Source organism: Dreissena polymorpha, chromosome 2 (assembly GCF_020536995.1).
Source record: "Dreissena polymorpha isolate Duluth1 chromosome 2, UMN_Dpol_1.0, whole genome shotgun sequence".
Taxonomy (NCBI): Eukaryota; Metazoa; Mollusca; class Bivalvia; order Myida; family Dreissenidae; genus Dreissena; species Dreissena polymorpha.
Genome location: NC_068356.1, coordinates 95,659,102 through 95,683,603, shown reverse-complemented (window position 1 = coordinate 95,683,603; position 24,502 = coordinate 95,659,102). Strand labels below are relative to the sequence as shown.

The window sequence follows — 24,502 nt, the reverse complement described above, 5'->3', positions numbered from 1 at the left end:
TACACTGAAAATTTATTTTGTAAAATTTTAATCAGTACAAAAACTCTGCACATGGACCGATAATATTACACAACTAGTTAACCGGACTGGATTGTCTGTTTGATTCGCGGATATCAGAGTATCCGGATATTTGTTACAGTCCTTCTTATTGTAGGATTCTATTATCACCAAACTCAAGTAAATAGCATTCAATCAGTTAAAAAAACATGCCGCATTAACACAGACTATTTTGCATGTTGTCTTCACAAAAAACAGCGGACAACATGCTGAATGATTAAAATGCACTAAGTGACCTAGTTTTTGACCTGGCATGACCCATATTTGAACATGACCTAGACATCATCTAGATACAACTTCTGACCAAGTTTGGTGAAACTCGGATGAAAACTACTTGAATTAGAGAGCGGACACCATGCTCAATGTTTAAAACGCACTAAGTGACCCATTGACCTAGTTTTTGACCTGCCATGACCCATATTCGAACTTGGCCTAGACATCATCTAAATACAACATCTAACCAAGTTTGGTGAAGCTTGGATGAAAACTACTTGAATCAGAGAGCAGACACCATGCTCAATGTTTAAAACGCACCAAGTGAGCCCGTGACCTAGTTTTTGACCCGACATGACCCATATTCGAACTTGACCTAGACATCATCTAGAGACAACATCTGACCAAGTTTGTTGAAGACCAGATGAAAACAACTTGAATTAGAGAGCTGACACTTAATACGGACCAACCAACAGACCGACAGACAGACTGATTGACAAATTCACTCCTATATACCCCCCTAAACTTTGTTTGTAGGGGTATAACAATTAAGTGCTGCCACTATAAGTGCCCAGTGCCTCTGAAGTTTTGATTTGAGCTTAAAGTGTTGTCTTGGCCAGCAATTAGGGGAAAACAGGAACGTTTTATAAATTTATTGAAAAACAGAAACTTCCAATCCCTCAACTGATTTATGTTTTTTTAATATAATCAATTTTATATAAAAAGTTATGCTTTACATAAGTTATTTAAACAAAATTTAATAACAAAGAAAGAGTAATAGTTATTGTACTTAGAATTGCCTCTTAAAGTCTATATTTTTATATGCAGTTTCATTTAAGAATTGAATAGCATTTTTCTGCATTTCATCGGAGTATGACCTATCGGCGTTTATGCATAAATTAGGCGTCATTTTCCCGACAGTTCATACACCGATGAAATGCAGAAAAATGCTATTCAATTCTTATAATTACAACACAAAATAACCTTAAAGCTGAAATTCTACCGTGGTAAGGGTCATAAAAGTCCTTTTTAATCTAGCGTTTGAATCTATTTTCAGTTTCGGTTTCATCTCCGTCAAACGGGTATATCGTTGAAGTTCGCGCAAAAATATCACGTCATTTTACTATTGACCAATAAAAAATGCCATTAAATTTTGCGCAAAATATAACGTCATTTTGGCAACTTGTTTATGACCAAAAAGTAGCGCCATGAATATTCATGTTTAAATTTGCATACGAAGTGGGTTCATCGGAAAATGACAAAGCGGTCACGTGAACAAATAATCCAATCAGAATGCAGCATTCATATGAATGTGACAGAAGTTGAAATTATTTCAATCCCTTTAACATTTTTTTGAGTTATTAACAGATCCATAAAAGTGCTCCTTTTAATTGGACTCTGCGCATGATATATACCAAGGGAAATAAATCCAAAAACATTTTACTCTTCACTTCTCCACAAATTCTATGAAAGAGTTTTGGTTCTTGTACAATGCACTTCCTCTCAATTTCATATCAATATATGAAGCTGTTTTTTTTTTTCAATACTTATGAATCTCCAATGCATGCTTAACACATGAAAAAATAATAAAATGCAATAAGCTTGCAAAGGGATGTGGTCATTTTAACTTTCGTTTTTTTTTAAAGCCTTCAATCATAATATTATGGTTCATTAAAATACCTTCAACACTTGCAGAGTTAGGTTCCACACAAGAAACATTATACATGTATACCAAAATATAAGCAAATGGCAAAAAATAAGGATAACATAGTTGTTGTTCTTTGCACTTCCTCTAAATGTCCTTTAACAATATACATGTACATAGTTTTACTTACATGTCTTTCACATTAATGGAGTATGGTCTGCCAAAGAAAACAATTCTCAGAAAACAATATTTCCTAAACTACTGATGAGTGAGTAAGGTACTTGTGCGCTGCACATTCCCTCATAGCCCTCTATCATTATACATGTATAGTGTTTCATTTGAATCCAGAGAATACCTTCTCAGTTGTGTGCAGCATAAGAAGCAGAACAGACTGACAGACAGACGACTTTGCAATATCTATAAACCTCACTAAGAGACATTTTATATCCCAACAATCCTTGCGCATAATAATTGCATATAAAAATGAAATTCATTCCAGTGAACTTATAGCTCCATTCAAAAACAACAAGTGTTCTGTGGACGGAGACATATGCCCCTCCAAACAAGGCTTTAAACTAGTGACCCCAATTTCAATAGGGGTCATCAACTGTCCAAGGCCAATGCAGAATGGAAGTATCAAGCCATCGGTGAATCAGTTTACGAGTTATTGATGGGAAACATTTTAACACTTACTGTTTTACAGTGACCTTGACCTTTGACCTAGTAACCTCAATTTCAATAGGGGTCATCTACTGTCCAAGGCCAATGCACATTTGGTTGAAGAGTTATTGATCGGAAATGATTTTCACTCTTAGTGTGATAGTGACCTTGACCTTTGACCTAGTGACCTCAATTTCAATAGGGGTCATCTACTGTCCAAGGCCTATGCACATGTGAAGTATCAAGCCAATCAGTCAATTCATTGACGAGTTATTGATCAGAAACCACTTAGTGTGATAGTGACCTTTACCTTTGACCTAGTGACCTCAATTACAATAGGGGTCATCTACTGTCTAAGGCTAATGCACATGTAAAGTATCAAGCCAATCGGTCAATTTGTTGACCAGTTATTGATCAGAAACTATTTTCAAACTAAGTGTGATAGTGACCTTGAACTTTGACCTAGTGTCCCCAATTTCAATAGGGTTCATCTAATGTCAAAGGCCACTGCACATGTGAAGTATCAAGCCAATCGGTCAATTTGTTGACGAGTTATTGATTGGATACTATTTTCACACTTAGTGTAATAGTGACCTTAAACTTTGACCTAGTGATCCCAATTTCAAAAGGGGTCATCTACAGTGATGATGATCTACTGTCAAAGGCCAATGTACATGTGAAGTATCAAGCCAATTGGTCAATTCGTTAACGAGTTATTGATGGGAAACTATTTTCACACTCAGAGTGATAATGACCTCGACCTAGTGACCCCAATTTCAAAAGGGGTCATCGACTGTCCAAGGCCATGTGAAGTATCAAGTCAATCGGTCAATTCGTTGATGAGTTATTGTTCGGAAACAAACTGGTCAACTGACATTCAGACTGGTCTACCGACAGACAGCCAGCAAAACAATATACCCCTTATTCTTCGAAGAGGGGCATAATAAATCTAATGTTACAGATAAAGTTGTTTACAACATCATGAACTTGTAATTTTGAAAAGAAAAGTTATGTAGAGTAACAAAGTGACAATTCTTGCTTGGATATCAACAAGATATGAATGATAACACAAGCCACACTGATTCATATAATAATTGAGGTCAATAAATATGTTATTTACAAACTATATCAAGGGCATTCAGGTAGAAGAAGTCGTTGACAAACAAGTAAAGAATAATTAACACATGGAATAGAGTGTAGCCCCAATGAGTCAACAAAAAGTACCGGTACATCCATTTTTTCCAGCTGTATTTAATTAAACTTCACGTGTTATCTAACTTTGATAACAAACATTTAGTCTGAACAAGACAGTCTTAATTGTTGTAATATACTGTTGGTGTTCTTAACATTAACAACTAGCAGTCTACACAGTAATGACAAAAACAAGCCCACTACAAACCTCCATGTATTAATATGTAGCAAGTTTAGGTAATGTCATATTTGACCCTTTGTCGACGCCAGTATTGTACAGAACATCAATTAAACTTGAAATTCGAAATATTAAACCTTTGTGTGTTGTTCTTTCAGAGGAAAATAGTACAGTTTGATAGCTATGTTAGCCCATACAAACTTTTCAACCCCCTAGGTGTGGCCAGTTTTGACCCCAGGGTCTTGATTTGATAAAACTAAGTAAAGGGACAATATACATTTTTTGTACATGAGTGTGTCATACCAAACAAGTCACATCCGTACTGTCTTGTTGCAAAGATGTTTAAGTCTTTAGTAACATAATGTTTTAGAATTACAAAGTTTAAAAAGGTGCATTACTTTTATAATCATTTCTGATGGAAAAATAAAAATCGTACAAGCACACCTTCATATCACAACAAACAATCCTAGCAAGTTTGAGTGTCATATGTTGAATAGTGTAGATGGCAATCTCCAAACAAGTTTGTGTCTGCGGACCAACAGACTGACTGACATACAGACTGACGTTCTTAGTGATTCTAAAATCGCCCTTTACTTTATATTGGGGGTACATGTATAAGAAACAGCTTAAGATTATTAAACATGCTAATATATGAGAGTTTTTTTTCAATAATTGTTCTTATTATCCTAACAATAAACTACCTAACAATAAACTAAGATATTTCACTTTCTTATCATCAACACTGGAAACTATTATTAATGATTCAAAATTAACAAACAGTTAACTAAAACAATTCTGTACTACTGCATTTTCAAGTTACTCAAAATACTGAATAAGCGCGACTCAACTCAGGGTCCAATATCTCTATATGTCACGGAGTTAAATGCATTGAAGTTGTGCTTTGGCTGACTGTTTTCATGCTCTTCAATCTTCTCCCACAAATCCCCGAAATATTCTTCCATCAATATATAGTCCTTCATCATGGTTGCTACCGGCAACTGCTCGACCTTTTCCCCCGGGCAGGCCCCAAGCCTCTCTCTGACAAGCGCTCGACAACACTCCTTCAGGCTTCTTGGAAACCTTGATGAGAGAAGAAAAACTTCTCGGATTTCTGATTTCAGATCATGAGAATAGTGCGTATTTAGTTCTGCAGTAGTCTGAAAAACATTGTCAAGTTCTGCGATAAACTTTCCTGGAATTTTCCAGTAGCAGACAATAAGCAGTTTCAAGAGGTCAACACTTTTGTGGGTCAAGGCCACAAACAAAGGTTCAAGGTCAAAGTGGGGATGCTGGTCTTCATGCAGGAGGCAGCATTTGTAGAGACGTTTTACTCGCGCATGCGCATGTAGATCGCAATTGTACTTAAGTAGAAGTTTCACGACAAACGGACAGTTTTCTGTCAGAGCCTGTTGGACAGGGGTCTGGCCGTCAGAATTGATCTGAAAATACAGAAAATTGAGCTAGTGAAGACAACTCTGAAATGAGACAAATTCATAACAACAAGAGGGCAACATAATCATTGATAAGAAGAATGTATGCATGTCGGTGTTACATTCTGGTGTTTTTATTGTGTTGCTTACATATAATAATAATTATTATTATTACCATTATTTGTGTTTGTATTTTGATTTGGTTATTGTCATTGGACATGTATAAATTTGTAACAAACATCAACCAACACAACTTTGCACTTTCAAGGAAGATGTTCATACACATCAAAATCGACTAAAAGACCAACTTCTGGGGTGAGTTGAATAATAAACCATACACTCTATGCCCATTAGAGTCCGCACATGCTTATCTATGACGCCACTTTATGCACATGCATTATGTCCAGTTTTCACAGAACACAACTCATATTTTCTCCAGATAAGAACAAATTCAATTAAAAGGAGCTAAAATACGAATCTTGGACTATTTAACGCTTTACCAATTATGTACTTTCACGCATTTGTAGTCCCTTAGAAATATATATAAAATTTAAGACCTTTCTTACTAGATTCAAGTTTGTAAGGCTTCACCTCCAAACATAAGATACCGATGAGCAGCAAACAGTATAAAACCTGAACAATTACTCCCAGGCTGTTCTGGCTTTATGCTGTTTGCACATAGCCATTTTTACATTGCTTCTAAGAGGGAAAGGGTTAAGACTATTGCTAACAAACTTATTCCTAACCATAAAATACCTACCATGTTAATGTCACAACCAGTCTGTATGAGCATATCTACCATATGTGCATGGCCGTTTGAGACAGCAGCAAACAATGGCTGGGGAATATTCCGGACAAGGAAAAGACGCTTCTGGAATTTGGGACTTCCCAGAATCCTCCTTGCAACTTCCTCTGCGTTCTTTTCGCAAGCCGTGTACAGGGGCGAGTGTCTTTTTGTGTTCAGCATGTTCACGTCACAACCTGATAAAACACAGATTAATTCACCGTTACAGAGGGAATCCTCCTTAGTTTCTTTTCCTCCACTTACTGATATGCTTAAGTTTAGCTGGCAATCTCTCCTTTGTTGGGTAGGGTAGTAGTAGTTGTGGTATTATTTATGGTATAAAAATATTAATGTCTTGAGAAATGTGGATGCAGTTAGCTTTGAAATTTATTACATTTAATGGGGGCAAAAAGAACATACCTCAAAGCAATTGATTACACTCCCTCACTGCAGGTGTATTATTAACTGTGGTAAGCTTTAACAACTGGTTAAATCTTAGAACAACACAGCCTAGGAGCTGACCAAGAGACAAACCAACTGACTACCCTGCATAGGTATATTTTAGCCTTCCAAGAAAGTAAAGTGTCTTCCCATATTAGCCTGTGCAGTCCACACAGGCTTATCAGGGATCAAACTTTCAGCCTAAACTGGTTTTTAATTTGATGAGACTTCCTTTAAACATAAAATACCAATACCATGTGCAGACTGCACAGGCTAATCTGGGACGACACTTTATGCACATGCATTAATCCCAGTTTCCCAAAACACATCTCAATTGGATGAGTCTTAAACAACTCAGCCTTGGCACCAACAGACGGACAAACCAACCAACTGACTCGAATATCCCCGTTGCCTGCGCAACTATATTATTAACATGAGGTTTGAACATCTGGTGCTACCCACCTGAGTCAATGAGCAGTAGTGCTGCTGGGGTGTTGTAGTGCAGGATGGCATAGTGGAGGGGTGTGTTGCCTGCCACAGTGTCCCTCTCATCCAGACAGCTTCCACCTGATACCAGAGCCTTGATCATCTGAAACATCCATATCATGGATCAGCAGCATCAGCAGCCGCAGCAACATCATCAACAGCATAATAATTATCAGCATTAACAACATTATCAGCATAACAATCCTTATCATCAGCATCAGTATTTGTTTTACAAAACCAGTTAAATGATAATACAACAAGAGCACTGCCTTGCGGGTGCAGACCGCTCATCTATTTTTCTTTTTAAAGGTGAAGGGACCTATCTCAATTTCTATCACAAAGGAGGGAGGGGTGGAGTGGAAAGGGGTGTATAGTGTGGGGTGTGGTCATTTATTACATTATCTTCCAAAAATGCAAAAAAAATGCAAAAAAAAAATTATTTTTATTTTTTTTGGTTGGACGGTATTTCAAAAATAAAATAATTAAAATAAATATTTGTGTTTTTTAACCATGTTTGAAAAAAACAAGAGATGTGTTTGTCAGAAACACAACGCCCCCTATTGCGCCGCTTTGGAAAAAAAATGTTTTTTTTACCTTTGACCTTGAAGGATGACCTTGACCATGAACTTCAACCTCTCAAAATGTGCAGCTTAATGAGAACGCCGCTTTGAAATACTATTTTATGACCTTTGACCTTGAAGGATGAAGGTACCTTGACCTTGAAGGATGACCTTGACCTTGAACTTCCACCACTCAAAATGTGCAGCTTCATGATAACGCCGCTTTGAAATTATATTTTTTTTTACCTTTGACCTTGAAGGATGACCTTGACCTTGAACTTCCACCACTCAAAATGTGCAGCTTCATGAGAATGACGCTTTGAATTATTTTTTTTTGACCTTTGACCTTGAAGGATGACCTTGACCTTGAACTTCCACCACTCAAAATGTTCATGAGAACGCCGCTTTGAAATTTTTTAATTTTTTTTTTTACCTTGAAGGATGACCTTGACCTTAGACATCCACCACTCAAAATGTGCAGCTTCATGATAATGCCGCTTTAAAATTATATTTTTTTTTACCTTTGACCTTGAAGGATGGCCTTGACCTTGAGGGATGACCTTGACCTTGAACTTTCACTACTAAAAATGTGTAGCTTCATGATAACGCAGCTTTGAAATTATTTTTTGTTTACCTTTGACCTTGACGGATGACCTTGACCTTGAAGAATGACGTTGACCTTGAAATTCCACCACTCAAAATCTGCAGCTTCATAAGAACGCTGCTTTGAAATTTTTTAATTGTTTTTTTAAATTGAAGGATGACCTTGACCTTTAACTTCCACCACTCAAAATGTGCAGCTTCATGATAATGCCGCTTTGATTTTTATTTCGACCGTTGACCTTCAAGGATGACCTTGAAGGTAACCTTGAAGGATGACCTTCACCTTGAACTTCCACCACTCAAAATGTGAAGCTTCATGAGAACGCCGCTTTGAAATTTATTTTATTTTATTTTTTTACCTTGAAGGATGACCTTGACCTTGAACTTCCACCACTCAAAATGTGTAGCTTCATAATAACGCTGCTTTGAATGTATTTTTTTGACCTTTGACCTTGAAGGATGACCTTGACCTTGAAGAATGACCTTGACCTAGAACTTCCACCACTCAAAATGTGCAGCTTCATGAGAACGCTGCTTTGAATTTAAAAAAAAAAAAAAGACCTTTGACCTTGAAGGATGATCTTGACCTTGAAGGATGACATTGACCTAGAACTTCCACCACTCAAAATGTGCAGCTTCATGAGAACGCTGCTTTGAAATTTTTTATTATTTTTTTTTACCTTGAAGGATGACCTTGACCTTGAACTTCCACCACTCAAAATGTTAAGCTTCATGAGATACACATGCATGCCAAATATCAAGTTGCTATCTTCAATATTAAAAAAGTTATGGCCAATGTTAAAGTTTTCCGACGGACAGACGCAATATTTTTTACATTTGACCTTGAAGGATGACCTTGACCTTAACCTTTCACCACTCAAAATGTTCAGCTCCATGAGATACACATGCATGCCAAATATCAAGTTGCTATCTTCAATATTGAAAAAGTTATGGCCAATGTTAAAGTTTTCTGACGGACAGACACCATAAATTTGACATTTGACCTTGAAGGATGACCTTGACCTTTCACCACTCAAAATGTGCAGCTCCATGAGATACACAGGCATGCCAAATATCAAGTTGCTATCTTCAAAAGTGAAAAAGTTATGGCCAATGTCAAAGTTTTTTTTTGGACAGACGGACAGATTGACTGACATACTGACAGACAGTTCAACTGCTATATGCCACCCTACCGGGGGCATAAAAAATTATTTTTGGGGGTGGGGGGTATAGTATGAGGGTATGGTGGTCATTTATTAGATATTCTTTAATTAAAAAAAAAATAATGGGGGGGGGGGGGATTGAGGGGGATTCGGGGGGGGGGATTCGAGGGGGGGGGGCATGGGGGATGGTTTGGGTGGAGTCTATTGTGGTATGTCAGGTAAGAGTTGTTTTGTCAAAGTATCAATCGAATCGAATCATAAATAAAGAAGTAATGGCAATTTTAGCAAAATTTTATAATTTCACCTTGAGGGTCAAGGTCATTCAAAGGTCAAGGTAAAATTCAACTTGCCAGGTACAGTACCCTCATGATAGCATGAAAGTATTTGAAATTTAAAAGCAATAGCCTTGATACTTTAGAAGTAAAGTGGATCTAAACACAAAATGTAACCATATATTCAAAGTTACTAAGTCAAAAAAGGGCCATAATTCCGTAAAAATGACAACCAGAGTTATGCAACTTGTCCTTTACTGTCCCCTTATGATAGTTTGCGAGTGTTCCAAGTATGAAAGCAATATCTATGATACTTTAGGGGTAAAGTGGACCAAAACACAAAACTAAACCAAATGTTCAAGTATAAAGGGCCCATAATTCCGTCAAAATGCCATTCAGAGTTACATAACTTTGCCTGCACAGTCCCCTTACGATAGTTAGTAAGTGTTGCAAGTATGAAAGCAATAGCTTTGATACTTTAGGAAAAAAGTGGACTTAAACACAAAACTTAACCAAATTTTCAATTTTCTTAGTATAAAAAGGGCACATAATTCTGTCGAAATGCCAGTCAGAGTTACATAACTTTGCATGCACAGTCCCCTTATGATAGTTAGTAATTGTTGCAAGTATGAAAGCAATAGCTTTGATACTTAAGGAATAAAATGGACCTAACAAAAAACTTAACCAAAAATTTCAATTTTCTAAGTATAAAAAGGGCACATAATTCTGTCAAAATGCAAGCCAGAGTTATCTAACTTTGCCTGCCCAGTACCCTCATGATAGCAAGTAAGTGTACCAAGTTTGAATGCAAAAGCATTGATACTTTATGAGAAATGTGGACCTAAACACAAAACTTAACCGGACGCCGACACCGACACCAACGCCAGTGCCAAGGTGATGACAATAGCTCATAATTTAAACAAAAAAAAATAGATGAGCTAAAAATGGTGAAGCCTTTATTATAGATATCATAAACATCAGCTTTGTCATATTTTTTATCATCAACAGAAATTTTGCTTTGAGAAAACAGGTCTTTATTTTTGTGCATAAAGCGTCATCCCAGATTAGCCTGTGAAGTCTGCACAAGCTTATTAGGGACAACACTTTTCGCCTAGACTGGATTTTCTCTAAGAAGAGTCTAACTTTAAAGGAAAACATTCATTATAGAAGAAATTGTCGTCTCAGATTAGCCTGTGCAAAAAGCACACGCTAGTTTGGGATGATACTTTAAGCACATGCAAGAAGCCTTGTTTTCCCAGATTCAGACTATAGATAGCAACATGTAACTGAGTGATACCTCCAGTTTTGCTGAAAATGTAATGGCTGTAAGCAGAGGATGCTCCCCCTTCAGGTTCTTATCATTTAATGGACATCCTGAAAATATTCAAATAAAATATCTATCTGGGTTAAATACATGTGCGGAAAGTGTCATTCCAGTCTGTGTAGGCTAATCAGTGTTTGGGGAATTTTTTGTTTAAAGGAAGTCTCTTCTTAACAAAATTCCAGTGAAGGCAGAAAGTGTCATACCATATGTGTCTTGTTCTGACAAAACTGGGCATAATGCATGTGCGTAAAGTGTCGTCCCAGATAAGCCTGTGCAGTCTGCACAGGCTAATCAGGGACGACACTTTCCGCCAAAATTGGATTTTTGCTAAAAAGAGACTTCATTTTAAGAAAAATGTCATAAAAGCGGAAAGTGTTGTCCCTGATTAGCCTGTGCGAACTGCACAGGCTAATCTGCGACGACATTTTATGCACATGCATTATGCCAAGTTTTCTCAGAACACGACTCATATAAGCCAGTATGGCCTGCACAGCCTAGTTTACCCAAAACAACACTTACATGATTTTGAGAATAATTTCTTTTTGTCTGAACAATTAGTTTTATGAATAAATATTGTGTTGCTAAAAACTTTAACTAATTTCATCATTTTACCAATATGAAATATAAAGTGTTCATAGTTATCATGTAAATTACAGGATTTTCTAAAAAAAAATGTCCTTCACATATTTGATTTAAAAAAAACTGTTTTGCCATAAAAATGTATACTTGTATATAAACTAATTACCGTTATTCAAATTTGATGCCAATTTTGTATTTTTCCAATGTTTCTTTAAGTGTTCATAATTCAGAAACATAAAAATCAAACACTGAGATTTGTGTATATATATTTGTAAAAAATTATGCATCCCCCAAAACTTTAATTTCTTGTAAATGGTTTTATTCTCCCACAGTAAGATATGAGCAAACCATAAAAAATCACGATATAGGTAATAATTCTGGCTGGAACAAGATTTTTAGTAAACACCATCCATATCAATCTGGAATAAAATTCTTGAAAGCATTTACAGCTCCAATAATCCATCCAAGAATACTAGTAATACAATTCAATGTCAAATTTTCTGAAGGTAATTGATTATAATTGCACGTTTTTTAAGGTTTGTTTTCATGGGTATAAATGGTTCTTAGAATCGTACCACTCTAAATATATCTAAATAATCTCGACTTTGAACTGTTGACATAAAAAATCTGTAGTTTATTTCCTTTCCATACAAATAACAATCATACTAATTTGCATGATTGATCATCATGTAGATTGAAGCACTCTCCTAGACATCGTCCAGAAGTCAAACTGGGCTAAATGCATATGCGTAAAGTGTTGTTCCAGATTAGCCTGTGCAGCTTGTGAAGGAATTTCAAGCAGGACTATTTCCCCTTTAATTGAATTTTTTGTTTGAAGAAAGTCCCTTCTAACCAAAAATCTAGTTTAGGTGGAAAGTGTTGTCCCTGATTAGTATATGTGTACTGCACAGGCTAATCTGGGACAATCGTAACGCACATACATTTAGAATTGTTTGAACAGAGTGCAAATCAATTAATGCTCCACATTAAACAGATTTCTAAGGAACAAGTACTTAGCGTATTCTGATACACACTTTTAAAAACAAACAGTCTCCAAGATTCAATGTTATGAAATTCCAGCAAGAACTCTGGTAAGTCTAACGCAAACATTAACCCTTTCCCACTTAGAAGCAAAGTGAAAATGGCTATGTGCAAACAGCATAAAACCAGATTAGCCTGCGAGCAACCTGCAGTCTATTAAGGTTTAATGCTGTTTGCTGCTCATCAGTATCTAGGTTTGGAGTTGTGGCCTTAAAAACTTGAATCTAGTAAAAAAGGTCTGAAATTCGATTTAACTTTCTAAGGGACTACAAATGCGTGAAAATACGTGGCTAAGTGGTAGAGGGTAAATTACAGGCCAGAATTATGGATCTTATTCAGTGACATCACACACAGAGTAAACACATCTGTTAAGTTTCATTTCAATCCCTGTTGCCGAAAAAAATTATGGACCTTACCAGGACATTATGTGTACTAATTGGACGCCTACGACCACGCCAAAATTTGGGTGCTCATCAGTATCGAAGGGTTGGAAATGAGGCCTTAAAAACTTGAATCTAGCAAGAAAGGTCTTAAATGAAATATCACTTTCTAAGGGACTACAAATGCGTCACAATATGTATCTAAGTGGTAAAGGGTTAAGGCCACCCACCAGCCTGAATAAGCCTCTGTACAATATTTGGGTTGTTTCCATGTACAGCACCGTGCAACACAGTATCACCATCCTTCTTACGTGCTGCGATATCTGCTGATCTGCTCAACAAGTACTCTGTCAGATCTATAGACAAGAAACAAAGCACCCTTTAAGAACTTGCATAACCTTAACTACAAAACAACGTTAAATATAGCCCAGTAATTGGGACCACGCTAAAATTGTTTTAGAATCTTCAAAGCACATTACCATAACATACAGCTTAGAAATAAAATTTAAAGTGTGTGTCAATTACTTTTGCACTTGGGAAATCGACTGACTCCCTTTTCTCCCAATGTCATGTAAGTATTTAAAAAACGATTATGATTTACGTATTAGTTTCCGTACTGTAATCAGATTAAATTGATAAAAATGTGCCACACTGAATTTTCTTTTATTACCTAATTAAACTGGTATTTCATATGCAACTAAATGGAATACAAAAGCAAAAATAATACTAGTGTATAATTTATGTTCACAGAATTTATGAGCATCAGGTCAATATTGTCAAGCTGTTTGGGGTTTTCATATACAAGACTTATTGCAAAAAAAAAAGAATTACTCCATAAAAAAGAATATAAATTACCCAGGTTTCCAGCCGAGGCGCTCTGATATAGTGGAGTGGAGCCCCCTTTATCAGGTAGATTGATGTCACACCCAGCTTCCACCAGGCTCCTCACCAGACCTGTGGCTGCATCGGTTGTCTCACTGAAGAACTGTGAGGCTGTAATGAACCCTTTCCAACTTAAAAGCAAAGCAAAAATGGCTATGTGCAAACAGCATAAAACCAGAACAGCCTGCGAGTAACTCGCAGTCTGTTCAGGTTTTAGGCTGTTGGCTGCTCATCAGTGTCTAAGGATTGGAATTGAAGCCTTTAAAACTTGAATCTAGTAAGAAAGGTCTTAAGTTAAATTTCCCTTTCTTAAGGACTACAAAAGGGAAAAAATACGTATCTAAGTATTAAAGGGTTAACAAAGGAGTCTTGCTCTATGGGAAAATGGACCCAATGCATGTGCTTATCATTTGCCCCTTATAAATGCACTTTGACCGTTTGTAGTCCCTTAGAAAATCTAATTGCATTTAAAAAATTCTAGAATCGAGTTTTAAAGGCTTCATTTCCAACCTTAAAGGTACTGATGAGCAGCAAACAGCTTAAAACCTGAACAGAATGTGAGTTACTCGCAGGCTGTTCTGGTTTTATGCTGTTTGCACATAGCCATTTTCAATCTGCTTCTGATGGGGAAAGGGTTAAAGTGTCCTCCCAGATTAGCCTGTGCAGTCTGCACAAGCTATTTAAGTACAACACTTTCCATTTTTATGGATTACTTTGTTTAAAAGAATTTTTTTCTAAATAAAAATCCAGTCTAGGCGGATTTGATGTACGCAATTAACCGCTGCGGTCTGCGAATCTGTGACGGCACTTTCAGCACATGTATTAAGCATGATTTTCCAAGAACGATGCTCAAATCATGATTACTTGTAACTGATTGTGAGCATGTCCTTTGACATGTTTCCGTAATAGAACAAACCTAGTAATAAAGTTTATCTCCATGGCATCCAAAGCCTAAGGCTTATCAGGACCTATTTGTGTCCTCCAGTGAATAATCTTGAAAAAGCACGTTGATCGACAATGAACACATTTAAGATTTCTTCATGACTCAAGTCTCTGTCGGTGTTTTATTAGGGTTTTAATCGAGCGTATTATTAAAAACAAATAGTTATAGGGGATTATAAATTTAGATTCACTATTTGGTTCACAATTTTTCGAACCAAAAATTGCAGGCTTTGTTACTTGCCTAATGGATCTGAAGAAAACCCTGAATGATAAAGGAATATTCTTTTTACAGAATGTGGGCTGACCTTTAGCAATTGCCAGATGTATGGGAGCCTGGTGAAGTCGATCAGTCAGATTGACATCACACTTGGAGTCGATGAGCAACTGGGCAATGTCTGTGAAGCCATTATGTATGGCCTCTAAAAAATAACATGTAGAAAACTGTAGAACAAAAGGTCTGCAAGACCTAATGTCACTCACCTTAGGGGCTAAGGATATAAATATTCTGAGCATCTTTCATTAAGATTCTGATAAAAATGCAACCTTCATAGTTTCCACTAGATTTGTTGTTGTTGTTTTTTTTAAAGTTATCTAAGTTTTATGAATTAGTTTAAAAGTGTCAAATCATCAGGAAAATGTTCTGAGCAGGTTGCATAATAATTGAAATACAATCTATATACTCTAATACCTTAGCAATTAGTATTACGCAATGAAAATGCAAGTCTACAACATTTTAACAGATGCTACCCAGCAATGGTGTGACCCCTTTAGTTGTGGGCTGGTTGATATCAGCCCCACTGTTCACCAGAGAGCGCACAACTTCTGGGTATCCGTTGGCAACAGCAGAAAACAGAGCCGTAGTCCCTGTGATATCCTTGGCATTAACACTGGCACCTGAAATTTATGTGATATCCTTAGAATTAACACTGGCACCTGAAATTTATGTGATATCCTTGGAATTAACACTGGGATGTGAAAATATTGCTGTGATATCTTTGGCATTAACACTGGCACCTGAAATTGATGTGATATCTTTGGCATTAAAACTGGCACCTGAAATCAATGTGATATACTTGGCATTAACACTGTCACCTGAAATTGATGTGATATCTTTGGCATTAACACTGGCATTTGAAATTGGTGTGATATCTTTGGCATTAACACTGGCACCTGAAGTTAATGTGATATCTTTGGCATTAACACTGGCACCTGAAATTGATGTGATATATTTGGCTTTAACACTGGCACCTGAAATGATGTGATATCTTTAGCATTAACACTGGCACATGAAATTGATGTGATATCTTTGGCATTAACACTGGCATCTGAAATTGATGTGATATCTTTGGCATTAACACTTGCACCTGAAATTGATGTGATATCTTTGGCATTAACACTGGCATCTGAAATTGATGTTATATATTTGGCATTAACACTTGCACCTGAAATTGATGTGATATCTTTGGCATCAAAACTGGCATCTGAATTTGATGTGATATCCTTAGAATTAACACTAGGAACTGAAATTGATTTTACTTTTGGTTTTGTTTTTCAATCTTATAATGCAATCGATATTCACATTAAAAGGTACAAAATTAGTATTTTCATTATTAATTGCGTTATTGAATTATATGTTAATGATTGTATCCCTATTAAGCATCATCACACAGAAAGGAAACATGTCATTTGTGCTTTTAATGTTATTAAGTTTAACAAGAGCACCGCGTAACAGGTGCCATGCTCGGCTACGAAAGCTTGTCAGAAATTATTATTTTATTTTTTTTAGAGGTCACAGTGACCTTGACCTTTGACCTAGAAACCCAAAAATGGGTGTGGCATGTTTCAAAGTTGTAGGTAGAAGCACTTTGATTTTAGAGCCAATGTCAAAAACCTTGACAAAATGTCAAAGTTTTAGCATGGACGGCGGACGACCAGCTGGCTATGACATTACCTTGGGTTTTCTCCAAAAACAGCCGAGCTAATAATCTTCAATCCATCGCGTCACTTTTAAATTTTATGTCTTAATATATCTGAATTTTATTTAATTAAGCTATCCGTTGACAGATATCTTAATAGTCGAGCTAAACTCTTCCCCACAAAACAAAACAACTCACCTCCATTCACAAGGAGCTCTATGACGTCAGCAAAGCCACTGCCTGCAGCGACAATGAGCGGCGTCCGGCGTCTCTCATCCTGGGTGTCAACCCTGCACCCACCCAGCATCAGCAACTGGACACACTCAAAATGGCGGCGCGCCACGGCCGTGTGCAGAGCGGTGGTGCCATGCTGGTTGTGAATGTCAAGGTCAGCCTTGGCGGAGATTAGCATCTGGACCATATATTGAAGCATGCCGAGTTACTTGACAAAAACTGAATATATTATTTTGGATTAGCATCTGGGTCATATATTTAAGAATGCAGAGTAACTTGGCAAAACTGAATCCATTATTTTGGATTAGCATCTGGGTCATATATTGGAGAATGCAGAGTAACTTGGCAAAAACTGAATATATTATTTTGGATTAGCATCTGGGTCATATATTTAAGAATGCAGAGTAACTTGGCAAAAACTGAATCCATTATTTTGGATTAGCATCTGGGTCATATATTTAAGAATGCAGAGTAACTTGGCAAAAACTGAATCCATTATTTTGGATTAGCATCTGGGTCATATATTTAAGAATGCAGAGTAACTTGGCAAAAACTGAATCCATTATTTTGGATTAGCATCTGGGTCATATATTTAAGAATGCAGAGTAACTTGGCAAAAACTGAATCCATTATTTTGGATTAGCATCTGGGTCATATATTTAAGAATGCAGAGTAACTTGGCAAAAACTGAATAAATTATTTTGGATTAGCATCTGGGTCATATATTTAAGAATGCAGAGTAACTTGGCAAAAACTGAATATATTATTTTGGATTAGCATCTGGGTCATATTAGCTTTGTTCTGGTAATACTGGTCTTAATGCACAGAAGTAAATTGTCGTCTTATATTAGCCTGTGCAGTGTGGACAGGTAACCAAGGACACCACTTTCCGCTAAAATGCCATTTTTTGTTTACAGGAAGTCTCTTCTAAATGAAAATCTTGTTAAGTAACCAATCTTGTTAAGGCAGACATGGTTGTCGCTTAAAAGTCCCTTAAAAGCCTATTCTGGGAAAACTGGGCTTAATACATGTGCATAAAGTGTCATCGATGATAAGCCTGAGTGGACTCACAGACTAATCTGGGAAGTCACTTTACACACATGAGTTATCCCAGAAGGAGGCTCGTATATTGTAGCAAGTAGAGTAACTTTACAGTCAAAACTGCAGCAATTATTTAGGAGGCTGAGCATGAAACTGACACAGAAACATTAAGCTGCAAAAGCTTCAAACACAATGTCTGAACCCTCAGAAACACCTCTTTCTTTCTCTACTCAAGAAAAAAGAGTTAACATGGTTTGAAAAGATAACCATTGTAAATCATTAATTAACAACAATTAATAATAAAAATCACAACTGCCTCACTACAGATATGCATTACAGTCTTAATCTCAGACAAATTGTAATGTGCCTAATTTATTTTTCAAAACAGCATTATATGCTAAATAAGGATTTTCATATTTTGAAATTTTGTGGGATGGTTTATTTGAATATTTAACAACATTCTATGTTTGGAGATTCTGTGTTCAAACCCCAGGCTAGGAGAAACTTCCAACTCTCACTTGTGACACTAAATACTAGTTTTTGTCAGGAACTTGACTCGAGAGTGTCAAAGTAAGCCTTTGGCTTTTGATGTTATCATGAGCTAAATTTAATATGTTTTACGATTTCCCCCATAAGAAGCAACGTGAAAATGGCTTTTGCAATCAGCATAAAACCAGAACAGCCTGCAAGTTACTAGCAGTCTGTTCAGGATTTATGCTGTTTGCTGCTCATCAGTATCTAAGGGTTGGAAATGAAGCCTTTAAAAGTTGAATTTAGTAAAAAGGTGTTTAATTAAATTTAACTTTCTATAGGACTACATATGTCAGTCAAAATACATATATAAGTGGTAAAGGGTTAACCCTTTGCATGCTGGGTAATTTGTTGTCTGCTTAAATGTCGTCTGCTGAATTTCTAAAATTAGCATTTTTGTCGATTTTTTTTCAAAGAATACTATCAGAATAGCAAACAGTTTGAATCCTGATGAGATGCCACGTTTTGCGGCGTCTCATCTGGATCCAAACTGTTTGCAAAGGCCTTCAAAATTCAGTTCCAGCACTGAAAGAGTTAAACTGACAGCGTTCAACAAATATCATTCCCGGTTTTACCTGTAGAATGTCAGGGTAGCCTTGTAACGCACAGGTGTTGGCTGGTGTAAACCCGTGAATGTTGCGTTCATCTATATCAGCTCCATTCTGTATTAATAGGTCAGAGATCTCTGCAAAACCTTAAATGGAACAGAATATTTATTTAAGTAACAAGTTATGTTATTTGCATTAGTATTTGCACATATAAGTACTGGTAAACCAGCATACTGAAAACACTTTGAGTGAATAAACGACTACCATGATGCCTGAAATCTTGTTGAAAATAGCAAAAAAATTGAATAAACAAACAAATACTTCAGTACAATTTTAAAGCAAGATTGAAGAATAATATCAAACCTCCTATACAATTATGCATTTCACTGTTAAAAAAAACTGTTACATCATTTTTTTATAAGCTATAGTAATGGCAAAATAAGTAATTATTAATACTTAAAAGCTCAGTAATGGACATTCAAATACAGAGAATTAAACAAAATGCAGTATAAATTAACCTCGCCAACAAGCCATGTTGAGAAGATTATTCTGTTCAGCATCGGACATGTTGACATTTGCGCCCTTGGCAATCAGCAGTTTGCAGATATCAAGGCAGCCTTCCCTTACAGCCTGTTGAAGAGCAGTTTGTCCACGATACTGGAAATCCACATCAAATTCATCTTGCAGAATCTCTTTTACAGTTTCAGTATCTTTTTTGTCGATAGCTTCTTGCAGACGTCGAATCTGTCTTCTCTTTTCTCTTTTTTCGAAACCAGCTCTGGAACTATCTGCAGTGTAAATAAAATAATGATTACCATGCCATCAAAATTTCAAAAGAAGTTCATCAAAAATTAATGTTGTTAATTAATGTTTGAATTTAACAAGACTAATGTAATACTCTGGTAATAACATATCTAGCGGTTAAGGAAACGGTAACAAAATGTCTGAATTAATGCAAACAATGCAACAATAAACTATTTATCTTCAAGGATCTATTTAATTCCTGTTAAATCCATGTTAAAAATCGAGTGTGTTGGACTACACAAAGCAGACATAGAGGGTACAAACGCACATACAATGACTTCACTGTGTGCGTGGTATCGAGACGTTACACCATTACTCGATTGCAATAGGCATTAGTTTTACAAAACTATTAATAAAATAATTATAAATAATATTTAATCAAACTTTAACAGTTAGTAAGCTTTTTTTAACTTCTTTTACACTTTAAGAAATTTCTGTTCTATCAGTCCTTCTTCTTTTGAACACCATGGCCACAAAAAGTGCTCAAGAATTTCATAAACAAAAATGTTCAACATATTTTCAAATAAATTTTGGCATATTTGTAACTATTTAAAGATTTCCCCAAAAAATCCAATCAGGACAGGGTATAATTCCCACTGAACATGTTATTTCGCCTGACACGATGTACGCGCACAGTTCTTATGCTATAAATTTTCCTGCAAGATTTTTTCTGAGAATTAGGAGAAAGTGAAAGGTTTTTTGGAAAATAAATCAAATAAATGAATCAGACTGTGATATTGCAATTAGATGCTAGTGCATTTTCGGAATAACTGAATAACAAAAAGCTGGCTTCTATTGCATCTCAAATATTACAGATTGTGTGTAGGATTTTAAGGGGCTTTGTTCACAGATTGGTAAAATAAACATAAAATTACTAAAACACATGGTTTTTAGTAGTTATGTTATGAGTATGTATTGAAAATCTTTTTTCAAAAGTAAAAAGAGATACAAATGTTTTGTTCATCTTCTTTCATATTTTGTACATTGCCCTCATATCCAGTGTCTCCTGGTTTCGATAATTTTGTGAACATTACGAACATGGCTCTAGTGATGACGTCACACACATGTGCTACAAGTATTTTGTTTTACTCACATAACTAAGTTTGAAAATAAATACAAACCCAACAAAATAAGGAAAACAGGTATAATTGTATTTCAAAATCTTACTTCAACTGAAATAATCTTAATGTATTATAAATCCATATTTCATATATTTTATTAGTCCTCTTCATTAAAGTTCCTTAAACATAACAGAGTAAAGCAGACAACTGCGCTAGTGTGAACACAACACAGAATCAGAATCCGAAAATCTTAATCGTCCGAAATTATCTCTCTTATAATTAAATCATATTTTTGCATAACCGTTTAGATAAATATGACCGCTTTCAAACAGCAAAATGAAAATAATACGTGTCAATCAGAGCGTTGGGAAATTGCATTTCATTTATTTTATAAAAAGTAAATATTACCTCTTAAAAGTTTCCTTCCACTGGTTGCCATTTCTGGTACGAAATCTCCTTAGTGGAGAGTAGCTTCATTGCACGTTATGATAAAAATACACCACAAAAGGACACATAGTTGCGCGGGAAATTTCGAATATTTATTGTTTTTTTTAGCTTGCTGTTATGGATGGTGTTTGCCTAAAAAATGGAAGATTTGATGTGTAAATATTCTCATGTGCAATACAAGTGTAATATTTATACATATAAATTGTTACGTAATTAGGCCACATCGAAAATAACGCAGGTGACTTATAACGTAATGTCATTATGAGTTAGATATCCAATAGATTATGGACCTATACTATATTATGTCCCTGATTCTCCACGATACTTTTTGTATTTTTCAAATCAACGTCTGTTCATGATTAGCAATGTTGAGTATACATGAAAATAAGCTATGTCTTACCAAATGACTAATATCTGTTTAAAGTGGCCTTTTCACAGATTTTTTGAAGTTATTGGCGTTTTTCATTAAATGCTTTATATTGATAAATGTAAAAATTGGATCTAAAAAGCTCCATTAAAAAAAACGAGAATAAAATTTAAAGAAAGAAAAAAAGTAACTCTCAACTGGGCTCGAACCACTGACCCCTGGAGTAAAAGTCTATCCCTTAGACCACTCGGCCATCCGTGCTCATACAATGAGTGCAGTATTTTATAATTTATATAAGCAATCCTCGTAGTATCACAAAATATAACAGCAACATAACTCTCCAAATTATTCAATCGTTTCGGCGTTGCAACGCTTTATAATTTTCAGGTTTTTTAATCGTCCAAAGATGCATATAATGGATATTTTAGAGAATGGTAAATGTTCAGTATTACTGTTTCCTCACAAATATAATAACTTAAACAAAAATTTGCGAATCTGAAACAATTTTTTATATAATTTTGTCTATTTACCAAAACGTGAAAAGGCCCCTTTAAATCTAGGCATTCTCTTCCCCAAAAAAACTGCTTGCGTAGGTGGGCATTTGTTACAAATATGTGAATTAAAACTCCATTTTACATTACTGACTTTCATTAACCTTAATGTTCAAGTAATTACTGCAGTATTAGCTGACAAATGAATCTACCATTTCGTTTAATCGTGTATGTTATTGTATTCAGCAGCCTTTTTAACATTTATTTGTTTATGTAATTTGATCAGATTTAATCGTACAATAGCGTGCATGAAGTATCCACAACCAGCGTTCCAAATCCTCTTACATGAGTGGACTAGTATGCGCTATTATACGCGGTAACAAAAGTACAAAACGCGGATAAATCCTATCATATCTGCTTGAGATAGTTTTTTTTTAATAGATGGGCTTATTATTTTATTTATTGCCTGGTCCGTCCACCTGTGTTGTGACATTGCGTGACTGAGTACAGCTCTACGGGCAACGTTCTTTAGCATAAGATTTTATGACAGCCGAATTTGAAATATAGAGATCTATCACTACTTCCTAGCGTTATTTCACGGATGTTTTGTATATGATTTGAGGTGTTCCTCAGTGGAGATGATTTTGTCATTATGTAGTAGTAGTTGTTGTTGTTGTTGTTGTCGCTGCTGGAAAAATGGCAAGTATATTATTACATTTATTATTAACTTTGTAGCTTATTTGATATTTAAGTAATGTGTGCGCTTTAGATAAAAGAAAAACAGAAAGGTTATACACATTTGTATGCAAACAATATTATGTAATTAATTTGTAATCTTAAAATGGCAAAACGATGTTATTGTATTTGAAAGGCGAGTGCTTCTTTGTAATTTAGCCACAACTATGTGAAATTCGAAATTTATTACAATACATGCTAATTGGCAATAGCAGGCCTATTGTTACACCTTTCTGGTGTGCTTTTTCAGCACACCATCCCGTTAGGTCCCCCGTGTCTAATTGCGTTTAAAAGCCAAATAATTCAAAATAAAATATGTCATAGAGTCTCCATTTATCAATTTCAATTGTCGAACACGACAAATAAATGATATTTACAAGCCCTTTAATAACTAATAAAAGATACTATTGACAATCCTATGTGAAATCTCAATATGTTAAGAGCAAACACTGACGGCCATTTAGATTTTATAGTATCTTCAATCATTTTATAAATCGCGGTAGGTTTACGGTAATTGCATTAAGTGTTCACACACAGCGGCAATGTTAAGCCATTTTAAAATGTTCGAACAGTCTTTTTCCTATTTGTTTGATCAGAAAATCACTTTACAAAAGGTCACTCCAAAGCTTTCGTTTCCTATCTTTACAATTGGGAAACATTATTTCACAGGTTGTAATTTTTATGATTTGCAATGTAAACAAAATTAAACACATCCAACAGATTCAAAATCAAATAAAAAATCAGCAATTTTGATTGATTTTCTAAAGGCAACTGTTCTGTTCAAATAATTGATTTTGTAAGTTTTTCATGTTTGCTGAGTATTATTGTTGTTTTTGTCGGTGGAAGTATATGCACCCTGCAATTTAAGGAATTCCAGCACGGATTTACCACATTTATAGGGCCATGTATTTTCCAATGGACTGCATTTCAGTTCTTCGTAATCGGGTTTCAGACTTGCGTCTGCTATAAAATATGGATTTATAATACATACTGCCACTGGATCAATTAAAGTATGATAGCCTTGGGTCAGTTAATAGTATCGCTAAAGGAAATCACGGGGCGTCAATAATCCGGGAATAATATTCCGAAAACTGGACGATGTTCCGTTATTTGTTCAGTCGGTAAGCTCCTGTGTACGCAATGTGACTAGATTATGTCCAACTATAATATCATTTACTTGTTAACGCGTACGTGAACGTGATGTAAATGTATACGACTTTGTTTCGATTGTGGATAGTTGTGTATGCGAAGGACTATGCGAGTGATTATTTTTGAATTATCAAAAATCTTGACGTTGATTCAAACAAATGATATGTCGTGTTTTTTCTCTAAATGAACAGTGCAAAATTAAGACGACGAGTTCAAATTGTCTCGTAAGTATTATTTCTCTTTTTTGATATATAAAATAACAGTATCATTTAAGAATAAAATATCATACATTCACAGGAGCTCTTATACTTTCGACACACATATGACCCTGCCGTATCGTGTTCGTG

At 35.6% G+C, this 24,502-nt stretch overlaps 1 protein-coding gene across 1 annotated transcript; it reads right to left on the bottom strand.

Annotated features, from left to right (window-relative positions):
* Positions 1-21,417, bottom strand: LOC127868133 (ankyrin repeat domain-containing protein 50-like). The gene is made up of 12 exons (XM_052409754.1): positions 21,375-21,417; positions 19,620-19,889; positions 19,129-19,247; positions 16,946-17,159; positions 15,579-15,725; positions 15,137-15,250; positions 13,863-14,000; positions 13,238-13,363; positions 10,981-11,057; positions 7,062-7,188; positions 6,135-6,355; positions 1-5,383 (listed from the first exon to the last, which is right to left on the bottom strand). Exons 1-12 carry the CDS (start codon positions 21,403-21,405, stop codon positions 4,793-4,795), a joined length of 2,175 nt encoding a protein of 724 aa, XP_052265714.1. The 5' UTR covers positions 21,406-21,417; the 3' UTR covers positions 1-4,792.
* Between the last annotated feature and the right edge of the window lie 3,085 nt (positions 21,418-24,502).

Excerpts from the sequence above, each read along its gene's own strand:
- LOC127868133 (XM_052409754.1), bottom strand. The coding sequence starts at position 21,405 with ATGGCAACCAGTGGAAGGAAACTTTTAAGAG. Across the intron at positions 17,160-19,128 it reads GCTACCCTGACATTCTACAG|ATGCTAATCTCCGCCAAGGC; the intron begins GTAAAACCGGGA and ends TATATGGTCCAG. Across the intron at positions 11,058-13,237 it reads ACAGAGGCTTATTCAGGCTG|GATGTCCATTAAATGATAAG; the intron begins GTGGGTGGCCTT and ends GAATATTTTCAG.